The sequence below is a fragment of the Ochlerotatus camptorhynchus genome, unplaced genomic scaffold, assembly GCF_037179485.1.
Source record: "Ochlerotatus camptorhynchus isolate MF236.1 unplaced genomic scaffold, CSIRO-AGI_Acam_v1.1 ptg000361l, whole genome shotgun sequence".
NCBI lineage: Eukaryota > Metazoa > Arthropoda > Insecta > Diptera > Culicidae > Ochlerotatus > Ochlerotatus camptorhynchus.
The window spans coordinates 9,843,256-9,860,188 of record NW_027040849.1 but is presented as its reverse complement, the minus strand read 5'-3'; the positions used below and the strand labels follow the sequence as shown (position 1 = coordinate 9,860,188).

General features: G+C 39.8%; 1 protein-coding gene across 1 annotated transcript in view; it reads left to right on the top strand.

Moving 5' to 3' along the window:
- Sesn (Sestrin) overlaps positions 1–5,950 on the top strand; it is a 154,475-nt gene extending 148,525 nt beyond the window's left edge. Inside the window, exons 4-8 of the mRNA XM_065231860.1 lie at positions 3,182–3,364; positions 3,438–3,663; positions 3,745–4,069; positions 4,190–4,484; positions 4,567–5,950. Coding sequence (XP_065087932.1) covers positions 3,182–3,364; positions 3,438–3,663; positions 3,745–4,069; positions 4,190–4,484; positions 4,567–4,653 — 1,116 coding nt within the window. The 3' untranslated portion in view covers positions 4,654–5,950. The remainder of the gene's footprint in view (positions 1–3,181; positions 3,365–3,437; positions 3,664–3,744; positions 4,070–4,189; positions 4,485–4,566) is intronic.
- Positions 5,951–16,933: the final 10,983 nt, after the last annotated feature.

Genomic DNA, 16,933 nt, shown 5'->3' with positions numbered 1-16,933 from the left:
GCATTTTCAGCAACCTCAGATTCATAAGGGCTGACGATGTTTTGTCCGAGATTATGGGAGCTGACGAAGTGTTGACCTATCGCCACAGCCTTCTCTTCAGGAGTTATCAGATGAACCACTGGGTCGCCGGGACGATCCAGTGGGGTCAGTGGGGGAATAGGCCTAGGCTTGTTTTTAAGAATTTTTGTAAGTTTCCAGAAGGGCTTAGCACAATCTGGGAGAGAGCGGATCTTACTAGCAAAATCGTTATTCCTGAGATCCACCAACCTGGCCTGAATGATCTTTGTTAATCGATTACAATTGGTCTTCAAGTTAGGCAGGCCAGTACGCTGGTACTGCCTACGAATGGTGTTACGGAGTCTAATAAGATCTTTGGTAGGGCTGTCAAGGTTCAGAGTGTTACTCACCTGTCTGGATACTGGCACGTGTTGTTCCCTGGCCCGGGAAATCGCCTCCTCGATAGTTTGTAGACACCGGTCAACATCTTCCGACGTCTCCGGTTAGACATCGTAGTCGATTGTTGTGTCGACGCAGTGTTGATATTGCGCCCAGTTGACTCGATGGTAGTTGCGCCGGGAAGCTTCGAATCGGTTTACCGAGGATCCAACTTCGGCCACCACTGGGTAGTGGTCCGAGCTCAGCTCCTGGAATGCCACAGGTTGCGAGACGTTGTGTCCCATGTTGCTTACGAAGATGTCGATGGTCGCATTAACCCCAGACCGACTCAACCGGGTGGGAGAGTCCGGGGCCAAGATGGTATAGTGGCCCTCTTGCAGGTCTTCATTGAGGATGATGCCGTTTCTAATGCTCCGACCGTTGCCCCAAGCTTGATGTTTTGCGTTCAGATCGCCAGCGATGATAAAGTTCCCGCTCCTCCGGGTGAGTTTGATGATGTCTTTTCGGAAGGCCACTGACGACCCGTCCCTGATGTTGGTTTGCTTGGGGCAGTAGGCCGCGATGATGGTGAATGGGCCAAGTGATGTGCTCACCTCCACTCCGATAGTTTCAATTGTTTTCAGCTGGAAGTTTTGTAGCAGCCGGCAACTGATGTTCCGTCTTGCAGCGATGGCCACTCCTCCACCTCCAGAGCAGGTGCGATCAAGTCTGACGAGCCGGAAGTCGGGAAGGAATACGTTCAGTTCGGGCTTCAGATGCATCTCGGTGATGATAGCAATGTCGACCTCCTTGGTGTTGAGGAAATCGAGTAGCTCTCTATGCTTGTTCGTCAGTGAGCAAGCGTTCCAATTTGCAATTTTTATAGCTTCACGGTCCACACTTGGTGACGAGTGACAATGCAGCATGAAGCTGTTCAGATCGAGTCTTGCAGGTACGCATGATGATGATGACCTCGGCCACGAGCGTCACAAGTTCCTCCGAGGTGAACGGAGAATCGTCGACAGATTCACCTGAGACAGATTCACCAGCGTATGATAAACCAGGGGCGGTGGATGAACCTGGAATTGGCTGGGCCGCAGCAACAGCGAGACGATGCTGAACTGTTCGAATGTTGGGAACCATTTGGATACTCGCGGGATTGGCTTGTTGGTTGTTGAGCGGAAGCGGGGCTAGGTTCGGAACATGTCGACGGGGCTGGAGAGCTGGGTACTGGACTTCCGTTAGTACAGGAGGCGAACGATGATTACGAAGGCGACCGACCTGGTTGTTGATTGTGGCCTTCCGACGGATATTAATGAACTCCACTCGCTTGGGACATCCGCGATTGGAGGCTTGGTGGTTTCCACCGCAGTTGACACACGTTGGCTCGATGTCATCGACTTGCTCACAGGACGCAGTTGAGTGAGTTACAGCACACTTGCCGCAGTTTGTCTTCATGTGGCAGTTTTTGGTGCCATGGCCATATGAGAGGCAGTTCATACACTGCGTAACATCACGATGTTGGGGTTTGTAATGCACCCAACTGATGATGACCTGAAACAGGTCCCGGATTTTGGATCTCAGAGCCGCAAGACTGCAAGAAATGCATAAGGAACAACTGATCACGGAAGCTGGTGTTTTGGTTGGGACGCCGGTTAATCTGGAACACGGCCTCAGGTTGGAGCCCAAGCCGCTCCAGCTCGGACTTCACCGCAGTAGCCTCGAACGACGGTAATCCACGCAAAACCACCTTCAGTGGCTTGCTCGATGGCAGATCATGCGTGAAGAAGTCCACGTTGTTGTTCTTCAGGAAACTTCCTATTTGTTTGTACTCCTCCAGGCTGGAGCACATGATTTTGGTACCGATGCTGCAAAGCTTGAAGCGAGGCAGCAGCTTGTGTTTTGCCAGTTCGGCACCCAGCTTGGCAACATCCTTCACCGGCGTGAAAAGCGGGGGAATCCGCTCTCGTCTTGCAATGGGAACGGCGTCACCATCGCCATTTTCTTCCGGGAGTACTGCATACTGGTTGGCTTGCAGTACTCGTTTTCCGGCGTCATCCTGCGACGCGCTGGGCTTGATTAGCACCTTCTTTGAAGGGCCCGCTGCTGGCTCATTGGCACGTTTACGCACCATTTGTTTCGTGTTTGCAAGTTCAATTAAACTTGCCAGAACGCGAGAAGGTGGCGACACTTACACGGCGCAACGCGACAGCACAAAACGAAACAAAATCGAATCGAGAACTCGAGTGAAAATACGGACTGAACAGCTCGACAGTCGAGCAAAGAATCATTTTCAAATTGCGTGCAAATCGGTAAAAGTCACATTTAAAATATTTAGACGAGTACTGCGATTATGTGACGGAGGTCCAATGGATATGGTAGAATTTTATCGAATGTACCTTTTATATGGCACATCTTTTGTTCTACACGGCCAATTAGAAAAACTCACTTCTAGTCAGTTGTATGAGAAATTTCTAAAAACTGCGCGATCCTACACTGCCGTTATACGCATAAGAGTCCCACGGTGCATAAGGATTGCATAGAACATGGGACAGTTATGCGTAGAACGGCAGTACAGTTTTTAGAAATTTCTCCATACATCTGAGTAGAAGCGACTCTCTCGTTGAGTTATATTCATTGGCCGGGGAGCACTTTTTTTCAAAAAGAAAACTATTTTTCAATTCATTTGATTGTAAGGCTCCATCGCGGAGCCGTTTTGCGGAGTCGTAACTACTGTTTGGTAGCTTTACATAAATTAAAAAAAAAACTACTGCATTGTATAAATAACTAATTTCCCCTTTTCCAGGCTGCCGCCAGGCATAAGTGCACCTACCTGGTCAACTTGTACGAGAAGGAGTTCCTCATGCACGGCGGCGACCGCAACTGGCTAAACGGGCTGGATTACATTCCCGCCAAACTACGTGCCATATCGGATATCAACAAAATCCTAGCCCACCGTCCGTGGCTCCTCAATAAGGAGCATATAGAGGTAAGTGGGAATCCTTCCTTACCTCCCACCGTTAACAATCGTGACTGACTCAATTTCATCCGTCCATTTGCAGCGCTTGACCAAGGGTCAAAACAGTTGGTCACTTTCCGAAGTGGTGCACGCGATCGTCCTGCTTGCCCACTTCCATTCCCTGTCGTCTTTCGTATTCTCCTGTGGCCTCACGCAGGAACTGGACACATCTAGTCAACGGATCGAAAACAACAATGTTGTACCTCAAAAGACTGAAACCGAACATAATCATCATCATCATCATCATCTCTACCAAAACGGGCAGGAAGGTAATTATATTCTGTCTCTTTGCCGCGATTCCGCTGGTGGAAATATTGTTCAACGTAGACGTATTTCGCATTGAATTGCAGCAATCAAACCACCGCCGCAAACCATCGTCGAGGTGTCCGTCGACGCACTGATGCAACGCATGAAGAAGCTATCGGAGAACAACACGGAGTGCACCGAGATGGAGCTGAGCAATCGGTTCAAGCACGTTGAAATGCAGGCGGCCGAACTGCCGGCCGTGGTCCAGCGGGAACCTTCGCTGGAACAGCCGCAGCAGATCGGGCACTACGTGGACGATCCCAACTTCACATATCAGGACTTTGCCCGGCGCGGTGCGGAGAACATTCCGCAGACCTTCCGGATACAGGACTACTCGTGGGATGACCATGGGTACTCGCTCGTTAATCGGTAAGCAGCTTCACTTACGCTTTGGCTAGTTAAGAATTGGTTCCGTGTGAATTGGGTGTAATCTAGTAGTGTGGCTTCTGTTTTATTTCTGCAACGTTTTCGTTTTGTATCCAATTCCAGACTCTACAACGACGTTGGGTTCTATCTGGACGACAAGTTTCGGTTGGCGTACAACCTGACGTACTACACCATTGCGGGTCGGACCAACGTGGACACGTCCAAGTTTCGCCGAGCCATCTGGAACTACATCCAGTGCATGTATGGCATCCGGTACGACGATTACGACTACGGCGAAGTGAACCAGCTGCTCGATCGGGCCCTGAAGATGTTCATCAAGACGGCCTGCTGCTTCCCGGAGCGGATCACCAAAACCGACTACGATAGCGTGCTAGTCGAGCTGCAGCACAGCGAGAAGGTAAGTCCTCACTTTGGATGTGGCAGAAGCCTAGGAGAAGTTTATTGAAATTTTCCGTTTTTTTTTTCGTCTGGATAAATAGGTTCACGTGAATCTGATGATCTTGGAAGCACGCAACCAAGCAGAACTGCTCTACGCCCTCCGTGAAATTATGCGTTACATGACATGATTGGAGTAAGGAAGAACATTTGTGCGGACCAACGCCCAGCCGAGACGAGATTGTTGTTGCTAGCAGCCCCCCTTTTTTGTAATGTGTAGTTTTTGTAAGTGAATAATTATGTAGTTTTTTTTTTTAAACTGTTGTCAGGTAACAGAGAATTTATACACACAAACAAGTCTAATCGTAGGTATATGTTCTAATAATTTGTAGGGTATTGCTTTTCAGTTGGGAAACAATACGCAAAAGAAGCTGAAAGCTGATAAGAGAAGGAATATTCATCTGGTGATATACTTGTAGAGCAAGCAAAAAAGCAAATGATGTAACTAACCAACTTGTAGGAGGGAGTCCAGCAAGGACGGAATACGATCAGGGCATTGAAGTAATTTTAACACGTCCCGTAACAGGATGAGATAATTAGTTGTTTGTTTTAATTTGTAGCTAGGAAACAAAGAATATGAAATATCGGTCGATGATTAACCCACACGAAAGTCGCACAAATCGATTCCCTGTAGCGTAGAAGACAAAAAATGGGATAGCCGGATGGATTATTTGGTGGTGCTTCACGTTCCGAATTGATCTCAACTCCGGTACGAAGTCTAGATTATTCAAGATTTGCTGATACCCCCTAGTTTTTTCTTCATATTTTTAACTATCGCGTGAACGTTCATTGAATACCACCGGATAATGCCATTTGGAAAGTCATAATTTGATAACACATTACTGTATAATTTCAACTAAACATCCAATCCCAACATTCTATCAATACACTTCTTTGACGCGAAAGCATATAACAACGATTGATATTATATCGATCCTGTCGAACCTAGTCCATGTTTTTATTAAATGCGACCGCCAAACAGTTTTATATTGTTTCGCGAAAAACATCAAAAAAAAAATGGAAAAACCTGTATTACAAGACATTTTTTCTAGGAAAATGAATGTGTTCAACCATACAAAAAGCGATAAATTTGTCCATGAAATCGTAATTTTGGAATCTTTTGGAAAGATTTAGATTACTCCGAATCGAATTCGATCGGACAAGGTTTTTCTTTTTCTAACAATGTTCTTATCAATTTTCGGTGATACTTTTTAGTCAAACTAACGCCGGACATTATAAGGTACACAGATACACACATACTATAAATACTGATAAGCTTTTATACACAATCAAATATCGACAAAAAAAAATGATGAAAATATGAAGATCTTAAGAAAAATGTCGTTTCTAGAGAAGTAGACGAAGAAGACGAGTGAATCGATGAAAACAAACCTATTATAGAAAAAATGTGATTCGTTTGTGATGGAATTTGTGCCAAAAAAAATCTCTTTTTAATAACATACAAACAAACATGCATACATGTATGCGTAGAACAAAATGAATACAAAACAAAGGGAGGCCCCCCGCCACCTGGAAAAGCCTTAAGTGTTAGAGGAAGTGCTGCCGTGAAGCGAAGACAGATGACATACAAAAGTTGAAAAAAGTACGTAGATCGGAACTGGAAAACTGCAACTATGGTACTGTTGATCATTGATTGTTTTATATTTTGCGTTACATATTGCTGTTAGTTTAGAACGATGAGAGGAGTCTGTTCCAGAGACGAACCTGGCAATAGATTAGCGTGGGAAACGTGAAAAGAGTTCTATTTTATTATATGTTTTGTTGAAAAAGTTTATCCTGAAATCGGAAAAGTTGAAACGCGCAAGAATCGGAAGGAAAATCGACAAATTGTCAACAATGAGCACCGCAGTAAAACAAGTGAGCGATAACCTGTAAGAAGCTAAATGCACGTTGTACCGCTATTTGCGATTCAAGTTGTCATTTAAGAATAAATGTGAAAATCTTCAAAAATAATCATCGTTGTGCAGAGGGGTGTTCTTGTTGTATAGAAATGGTTGAGAAATCCGTCGTTACAGCTACCAGGTATCGCTGTAACTAAATTTCATCTCTGACCGTCGTTACTTGTAAAGCTTCTGTCAGTGAGTTTACGAGATGAACTCGCCAATGAACTAAAAATATTTTGACGTAGAACTACGTCTTTGTCGACTATACTGGGGTGCAAATCAAAAAATATGTGTGGTGAAAGAGTGTTAGGTTTTGAACGCTTGTAACTTTGTCATTTATAGATGAAATTTAAATCCAAATACGCCAATCGATAGGATATTACATTACGAACCTGCTGAAATAAATACTTTTCCAATTTTTCTGTAATTGAACTTTTGAAAATGTACAAATGATAATTCTAGATAGAGCTGGAATTAGGGCGTAACAGCATTTGTAAACAATGACTTCTCTCGATAATTTCTCGAAAGTCATGACTCGCCGTGGCAAATCGATATCACCATTGAGTAGAGGAAGACTTCCCCTACCCGATGGATATGTTGGTTTGTGTACTGCCGCTCTTCGCATGTCGGTCCCATGGCAAAAATCAGCAAGCCGAGAAAATCGCATTTTTAGCTTGATTCGTACCATTGCTTCTTATGTGATGAGACAACCAATTTGGCTGTCTTTCCAAACTTTTTCAGAACAAAGTTATTGAGTTCATCCAGTATTAAGAAAATATGAGTGGTCAGCTACCATTTGCATTGTAAAACTCAGTTTTGACAAAAACTGCTATGGGACCGACATGCGAAGAGCGGCAGTGTAGGCGTGCCTTGAATTCTCATAAATCAACGAGAGAAGTCATTGTTTACAAAAGCTGTTACGCCCTAATTCCAGCTCTATCTAGAATTGTATCACTGTTTTCATGAAATAAGCCATTTTCCCAAATCCAGTCATCATAAACGAATACCACTTGGTTGCACATCATTCTGCTTCAGTTGCGGGGCCTAGAAAGTATGTGTTTAGCAAAATATGTAAAAAAGGAGGGACGTCGGTTGTTACCCAAGTAACACAGAAAACATGTTTTCGAAAAAAAACTATTGTTGTATAAAAGTTATATAGAATTAACAAAAAACTTCTTTGGTATTTTAAAAGCTATAACGATGTTTTTTAAAAAACAATATTTCTGCATCTAATTTTCTGAAATTACTGGACAGATCATGTTCTATAAATGTAGTATAAATGTTTGATTTCATTCCTTATTGACTTGCATCTACCTGTTGGTATAGTTTGTTTGCTATAGCTTTTCGTCGCCGAACAACGGATGCCTGGTTATTTACAAAAATCTTGAATACAAGTTAACCAACATATCAAGAGGAGTTGATGTATTCCTCAAGCTAACAACTGTACTGAGAATACCTGTTTCCAAAATTTCAAAACTGGTCTGGATTTTCATCCGTCACCATCTTTACGGTATCTACAGCAAAAATACATATAGGAACATTGAAAAGCTACACGAATTTTTGAACAACGCTCATCAACTGTCCCATAAAAGATTGCAGGGAGCAGTTTTCAACTGCTGTTAGCTTAGTAAGTCATATTTCCGATTATCACAAGACTCCATCCAGTTTCGATCTGAAGTGCACATTTCCTGTATGTCCCCAAATTTTTAGTACTTTTAATAATTTTAAGAAGCATATGTTGAATCACCGTTTCAATGAAAAATCCAATGAGTCAGAACAAGAAAAGAAAAGTTATAGCAATGAGAATGTAATACCAAACAAGTTGCAGAAGTTAGAATATCAAATAAGCAACGAATATCCAGAGCGAGGTCCAGAGACATTTGATACATGCAACATGCAACAAAAATTGGCATTGGAATTCACTTTAAGTTTGCATAAGAAAAATAATTTCAGTAGAAATGACGTGCAGGAAGTTCAACAAGCCACCGAAAAATTTTGTGTAGGAATATTAAACAACATCGAAGCTCTAAACCTAAAAAATAACGATCAGGACTTACAATACCGGTTTGAAACATTATTAAAAACTAGCAAAACTGCATTCGAACAAATTAACACAGAGCATAAGTTTCTCAACCATTTGAAAGACACTGGAATTTTCGAACCACCTGTAATTTATACCCTGGAAAATGATAAACCAACAGTTGACAATGATATTGTTGCCAAAGGATGTAGAAAAAGTTGTCTGGTACTAAACCCAATACAATTCCAATTAAAAAAGTACTTTGAAACAGGAAACAATTTGAGGAAGGTCTTAGATCGGATTGAAAGGCTTGAAAACTCTGAAAGTATTAATAATTTTGTCAATGGCAGGGTGTGCAAAGATATAAAAAACAAATACAAGTCAGATGAATCTACCAGATACATTATCCCTTTATGGATATACGCGGACGAATTTGAGGTTAATGATGCCCAAGGATCACACAATAAAGTGGACTCAGTGTGCGGAATTTATTTCCACTGTCCTTGTCTTCCAGACAATATGATATCTAAGCTGAGTAATATATTAGTAGCAGGAACTGTAAGGAAGGTTGTTATTCAACAAGCAGGTGTCGAAGCCTTGGTCAAAAAGTTAGTCGTACCGTTCCAGAAATTAGAAGAAGAAGGTCTTATAGTTCAGCTCGAAGGGGAAAATGTAAAAGTGAGATTTATTTTGAGTTTGTTTCAAGGTGACAACCTAGGGGTTCATTCCCTTTTGTCACTATCGAAAGGATTTAATGCTACCTTTTACTGCCGTTTTTGTCGAAGACACAAAAAACAACTTCAAACGGATTGTGCTGTATGCACAACTGATCTTCGAACCATAGAGAATTATAATGAAGATATATTAATAGAAGATCATTCACTAACAGGCTTAGCAGGACCATCAATATTCAACCAGCTTCCTTCATTCCACGTCATTCAAAACCCAAGTGTTGATGCCATGCATGACATTTTCAGCAATGGTGTTTGTAAATATGGACTCATAGAAGCTTTGAATTATTTTCTTTATGATAAGAAATTTCTAGCTCTTGCTAATGTTAATACTCGTAAAAATATAGTCAGCCAAGTATCATTAGATGCCGGTCTTCGAAGAATGCCAGATCTTGATTACAGTTACGATAGCAAAACTAAAAATAAAACTATTAAAATGCGGATGAGTGCTGATGAGATGAGGGCCTTCTGCCATAATTTTACTTTTATTGTTGGACCTTATGTACCATCTGACGATCTCGTTTGGGAGTATTGTAAGAGTTTGTTGAGAATGGTTGATCAAATTCTCTCCAAAAAATTTACTCTGCAAGATGTAGAAAATCTAGAAAAAATGATTAGTAAGCATCATTCATTGTATCAAACACTATTTAAAGCGTCTCTCAAGCCAAAACATCACTTTCTATTACACTATCCTAAGGTTGTTTTAGACTGTGGTCCTATTTCACGGATGATGTGCTTCAGAAATGAAGCGAAACATCAAGCTATCAAAGAATATGCTCATATTATAACTTCTCGTACAAACGTAGCATACACATTATGCATGAAATCATGCTTACAATTTAGTTACGATATATATAATAACAGCTTCCAAGCAACACCTCCCCAAGGTAATTTCAAAAGAAGTAATATTTCCTCTAGGCCATATTATAAACTGGTAACAGATTTGCCTTTCGATAAACATGAATCCGTTGAGTTTACCTCAGTATTATCTTTTAATGGTTACCAATTTTCTTCAGGGCAGTTCGTAACTCAAAGTACTGAAGCTCAAACGAATTTATTTGAAATCGAAGAATTTATAAAACACCTAGAATATTTTCTAGCCATTGTTAGGCACTGGACTGTAGGATCATTCGATGAGCATTATCTTGCCACAGAAGCAATAGAAAGATTAAATGAACTGAGTGTTATAAATATTGAAACCATAGATGGGCCCCCTTTCAGAGTACACGAGATAAGTAATAAGTTCTTATATAGAAATAAATGTATTTTTAAATAGAATATGTTGGCTTTTATATGAACTTTAATAATAAATTAACATTTATTACACCGAGCCAGCAAAATGTATTGCAGGTTCGGTATTATGAATGTTAAACATGCTCCATAATACATACACTAAATTCCATTAGAGTGTCTTATGAAATCCATAAAATAGAGTAGAGGTCCGCTCATAAGATTATCTTATGAAAAATTCAAGACCATAGTATGAAAAAGAACATCAACGCCACTGACGTCATTTCATAAGAACTTCTTATGAATTTCAAAGTTTATTCTTTTGTCGAAATTTCATAAGCATATCTTATGGAGCTCATTCGTAATATTTCCTCAGTGTAGGGCCTTTATTCGCAAGAAATAGGCGATTGAAGTTTTTGTTTACTCAACTTACCACGATTAACTGTTTTTGAGGAGATTTTAAACTGTACGTCTTTACTTCAAATTTCGCTTTCTTTTTTAAGGCCGTCCGCGAGTTCCTAGTTGTAGGTGAACAGAATCTTTGGAATCCGTTATTGTTTCGAGTCTGGATACCACGTCTTCTGCTCTACGATAGCTTCCGGCTCGACCGACAACTTTACAGTTCTGATTTTTCCACGTAACCACATTTCGAGCACTATTCGCATCCGTTGAAAGGGAAATAAAATTGTTTGGTGGCCACAGAACATGGCCATCTTTTACCCATCTTGACGGGGCAATTGTGAGAATAGGATACGATTTTTTTTGTTTTCCTTGTTTGGTCAAATTGTTCATTTATGATTTAGTACTGTCTGATTCGAACGTTCTTTAAAGGTTATAATGATGTCGTAAATACCACACCATAACTACTCATAGATGTTTTCTATTGTAAGTTGTATGGAAGTATTATACATGTTTATTTCACACCCTTAATACTTCATGCTGACAGAACTGTTCCTATTAGTGGATTTTGTTTTTCCATTCGGTGTTGTCCAATCCAAATGTTTTTTCAATGGCATAGTACCAAATCAGAACTTCCTACTCATACAGTATTTCAAGTGCAACATTTCAAATAGACGCAACTGCTTTTGCTAACATTGGTTTCGAACGTCTATTTGTCGTTACTTCTCACGCAAACGCCCAACTAACACCACCAACAGTTCTATAAAAATTTCCCCTAAAAGATCGTGATGTTAGTTTGCATGGGTGTGTTACGAGTTACTAAAAATCGATATGCGAAGCCATTGTTTACAAGCAGTTACGTCGGATTGAAAAGTTTCGCTTGAAGGATGTCAGAACAGCCATTCACATTGCTGGCTAAACAATTTTTAATACTTTTAAGAAATCCAACGTATTCATAATTTTTTTAACATAAAATGGAGCGATGTATACGCTATCATGCCGTATGATTATACAGTAGAGAGCGGGATTTATTTAAGTGTTTTCACGCTCTACAATGTACCGTTCTGATTAATGTAAAATTGTATCGCACTAAACAATTCCAAGGGAAGGTGAACAATTTATTGGATTAGTCATTGTTTCTTTCTGCTTCGGTCAAAGAAATACAGGGTGCGTGACGAATTTTTACAGTAAATTTCAAATAGTAATTTCTCATGCTTGTGCATCATGATTTAGATATATTTGGCAGCACTGGATAGCTTATACTGTTAGGTGTAAGATTTAAACAAACAATGTTGAGTAAACGTAAAGATGTTGAAACAAGAGAGCAATCTGTCAGCCGTTGTCGCTTTGTTGCGCGCCGGAGTATGCATGAAAGAAATAATTCGGTCGTTAAATGTGTCTGAAAGAACAGTGTATAATATTAAAAAAAGGCTTGGGAAAGTGATAATGGCTTACGGAAAATATTTCGTAAATTTGGGAGGAAGAAATTTGGCCCCCAAGCAGTCCCGATATCAATCCGTTGGATTATTTTGTATAGGGCGTCGTCCAACGGGATACCAATAGAACCCCTCACACCACACATAAGTCGCTAAAAGCTAAAATCAAGGCAGTGATGACATCTATGGATCGAAACATTTTAAAACGTGCATACTGCAGTTTCCGGAAGCGTCTAACTACAGTCGTCGAAAGGGAAGGCAATTTTTTTTTAATAAATTTACTTACAACTTCCATATGTTGCGAAAGAAAATAAATCGCACAAAATTCATTGCTAGAATAACTAACTGGTGTATTTTTTCTCAAATATGCCATTTACTGCAAAAATTCGTCACGCACCCTGTAGTAGACGCTTTGTCTCAGTATTTGGGTGCCCCAAAAAGATGTCAAAGAGTCTTAATCAATCTTTCGTATGATGCGTAACATGATTAATGAAACGATGAGGAGCTTTTGAGTGGGTTGAGTTGTTTTCTTTTAATTCCGTTATAATTGTTTATTTTTTGTCAGATACGCGTATTTCGTCCACTTCCTCAGTGCCAAGTACTCAAGCATTGCTCATTGTACTATTTGAATACTTGGAACTGAGGAAGTCTGCAAGTAGTAGACGAAATACGCCTATCTGTCAAATATAATTAATTATATCGAAATTAAAGGGAAATAACTCAATTAGCTATTCATAGTCTTTGAATGTATACTAAGAAATTTGATCCTATTCTATTGAAAACAAACTTCATCAGCTTCAAATTATCAAATTGTGTGTATAAATTCCTCAGTAAATCATGTGAATAGCTCAATAATGAACGGTAAAACAATAATATATTGTCTTCGACAAGTTTGTCATTTAAATTAAAACTTTTTAATGTGAAAGACTGTCGTGTTTGGGGTATGATCAATATTTTCAATTGGCAGTTTTTTTTTTTTATTTTCATGACGCCATGTGTCATTTTTCATATTGAGCGTTATTTCCAGATGAATCACATAGATAATTTCTCAAATATTGTAAAATTCAGCAGGCCCACTTTAGTTTAGGAAGCAAAACAACACATTTCACGATGAATTTCAAAGTGCACCTAAGATTCGGGCATAAATGACAAGATAAAAACCATTTAATTATTTAAAATGTAATTATCACGTAGAAAACAGTTCTTAACGATCCAGAAATTTAAGAACTTATCAGCACTAATTTATGATCAGTTGAAAAAAAAACAAGAAAACAGATTTTTTGTTTTGCTGTTAAAAATATTGAGGGTATGATTTTTCAGCTATAGCCAACATACATTCAGTTTTATAAATGTGTTTCTGACAGGTTTTTAAACCTTTAATAAGTAATAAATGGAGATAGTTGAAGCTCATTAGTCTTAACGATGTAGCTAATAATGTTTACAGAACTTATCCAGTGGTGCTATAGATATTTTGAAATAACATCTTATATTACCAAAACTTGTTTTATATGACTTAATCCCTTGCGCTTTTTTGGTTGTGTAGATGTAAGTATTTAAGTTATTCCTTTTGGAAATAATACCTATAGTTTGTATTGAAGTTATTCCTTTTGGAAATAATACCTATAGTTTGTATTGAAGATGTATTTTCAACAACACCCCGTGTTGCTTGGTTGTAACCTAAATGCATATATCATGTATCATAGATAGAGATAGATAGATAGGTTCTACGTCATACTGCGGTCGTGTCTAGGACACAACCCTTTAATTTTTTTTTTGCCCTTGGTTTGTTTTCCGTCGATTCTTTTTTCCGTGCTGAGCACCAATGCTACCGACCCCGCCAGGGAGGCAGATCCTATACCTGGACCCTACCTATCGACTCTCGTATCGACCCATCAACTCATGAACCGGTGACCAACGGCTTTACTTCCCTGATCAGAGATTATTATTATTTAACTTTATTAGGGAGGCTTTCAGCCTTGGGCTGGTTCGCCTCCATAGTGATCAGAGATGTTATGCCTCAGAATATCCCGGCAACGCCGACTAGGATTGAACCCAGGCCTGCTGGGGTGAGAGGTAATCACGCTTACCACTACACCACCGATGCCGTTCAGCTAAAAAACTTTGAAAAAAAATCTGTCTGTGAGTTCAAAACTTATACTAAAGACACAGACAAACAGACATAACTCTCGCAAGTTGACCATCAATCAAGCATCAGTAAAATGGACAATTAGTATGTTTATTAGTTGGTAGTGCCATCACCTGTGGCACGCATAGTAAATTGGTTTGACGTTTACACCATATCTGTTGAGCGTATCACTGTGTATTCAACAGATGGTGATAGTGTTTTAGTGACTATGTTTTACAGTGAGAAATATCCAATGCGTTATGTCTGTTTGTCTGTGCTAAAAAAGATGTACCTTAAAATAACGTAGCTGTAATTTTCGATTTCAATCGTCGATTTCTCACAAATAACGAGTCAATCAAAAAAATCAACATCGGGGAAAGTGGAGCACTTTCGCCAATGGGGCAATGTGGCCAACCGCTTAAAAATCAATCTATTGAACAAGTTTGAACATGTTTTACAAAAAGCAACATGATCGCACAATTGGTCAAAAAGGCGAGTTCACAAACAGGAAGATGTCACAATGAATGGGGAGAAGAGCCCGCCCTTTATCCACGAAATGTTATCAACAGGGAGTTGGTATTCCCACCCTCCCCGTCCAAATCGCTTCAATCGGGTGCCCTGTTGGACCCTCCCTTTCCTTTTGTATATATATATTTAAATGACGTAGGACATCGCTTAAAATAAAATCTCCCTTATTCTGCGCCGCGAGTGAGATGAGGTGATTCGCTACACACTTACTTTTTTCTACCGAGTTCGGCTGTGCAAATCTCGGCAAAATAAGTTTCACTGAGATCTCAGCAAAAGTGACATTTGATTGCTGAGTCTCGGATAATGCTTAGTTGAATCTCAGAAAACAAATGAAATGTTTGCTGAAATCTCAGTAAAACTTTTTTGCCGAAATTTGCACAGCCGAGCTCGGTAGAAAAAACTAAGTGTGTATCACAAGTGAGGTGGCAAAAGTCACCGCGAGTGAGGTGAATCTTCGTGTAAAAAGGGGGGGTCAACTCACTCATGGTGACTATTGTCATGTTACTAACTAGTGATAGCATGTCACGTAACCTCCCTCGCAGCGCAGAATAGGCCTCAACAAAAAGAATTAGAGCGATGAAAGTTCGTGATATCGAACCGTAGAAAATTGAAGCATTTTAAATGCGAAGGTAAAACGAAGTGAAAACGTTTCAAGACCAACAATTGAAAAGGCCTCAAGAGGAAATTCTCCTCAACCCGATTGTGTTTTAGCTTTGCGAATGTAGGTTTCGGTTCACGAGAAAATAGCCTTACAAGGTTTGTTTACAAAATGGAGTTGAGGCTTTTTCAATGGTTGGTCTTACAGGATCCTCCAGCCAACCTAAGGACAACCGCTTCATTCCATGGCACAGGGGTCCAAACGGTGAAAAACGTGATGATTACTCCAAAACCGTTAACTTTAGGTACATAATGTCTTCAGAGAAGATTCTAGGTATGCAAAATCCTATCTTTTGACGGTACCCTTTGGTTGATTAATCCCTCTAAAGGGGAAACTCAAAATTTAAAATATAAAAGATATAACATGATTAAAATCTGTTTTCAGGGTGCAACTGTCAAACTACCTCCATTATCTCCATAAACTGAAGTCATGGCAACTGATGTCTTCAGCAAAGTTGCTTGAAATTATATTTTATGCAACATTGCCAAGAAAACCTACACTATATAGGGTAGAGTGCTTCTTCGTCGTAAACGCCCATTTCCGTTCTATCGATCAGAAAAGATCAATAATATCAATGATTTCACCGTGCACAAACCAATAATAGGTTTGTTAAAATGCGTTAGTTCATTAGCTACAACATAAATCCTGTTAGAGCGCATTGTATGAATATTTACGCTCATTGTTCTCAAAACAAAATAAGTGCTTCTAGCGAATCCCCTTTTCCTATGTTTATCCGTAGAACGAATTTAGAATCAATAACCAGTATTAGATTTTAATTGATTGATGATGATGATGGTCCCTCCTCTTACCCCTACAAAGGTTTGAGCTGGACGATTTATCTTTAAGATAATTAAATATGACATTTTAACCAGGTTGGCAAACAAAATCGAACTGGTTTCAGTTACAGATATAAATTCCCTCTAGAGTTTACAGTTGCTTCACAGCGATATAAATGTGGAAAAGCTCAGGCGTCCACCTCTAAAATATTCATAAGTATTACAAGCAATCAAGAGTTAATGAACAATCAACAAAGCATCCTATTACACTAGTAACCCCGCAATCTGATGCTATCATAATTTTCAGCAATGTCAGGAATGCTCACGAACCCCCAACATTTGCCAGAAAACTTACTACTAACTCAAGGTGTCTTCCAAATAAGCTTCAAAATAGCATTTTTTTTTTTCAAATGTTAAATTCAGTCAGATCACACAAATATCGAGGCAGCAAACCGTTAACTGCTTTAAAAATGAACACCATAGTCAAACATACAATTCTTTGCTTCACCGACAACCATTGTAAGGCGTCTAGTTGAGGAAGTGAATCTATTACATCTCAAAATCAAACGCATTATTTTATTCTGCAAGCGCTGTAATCTCGATA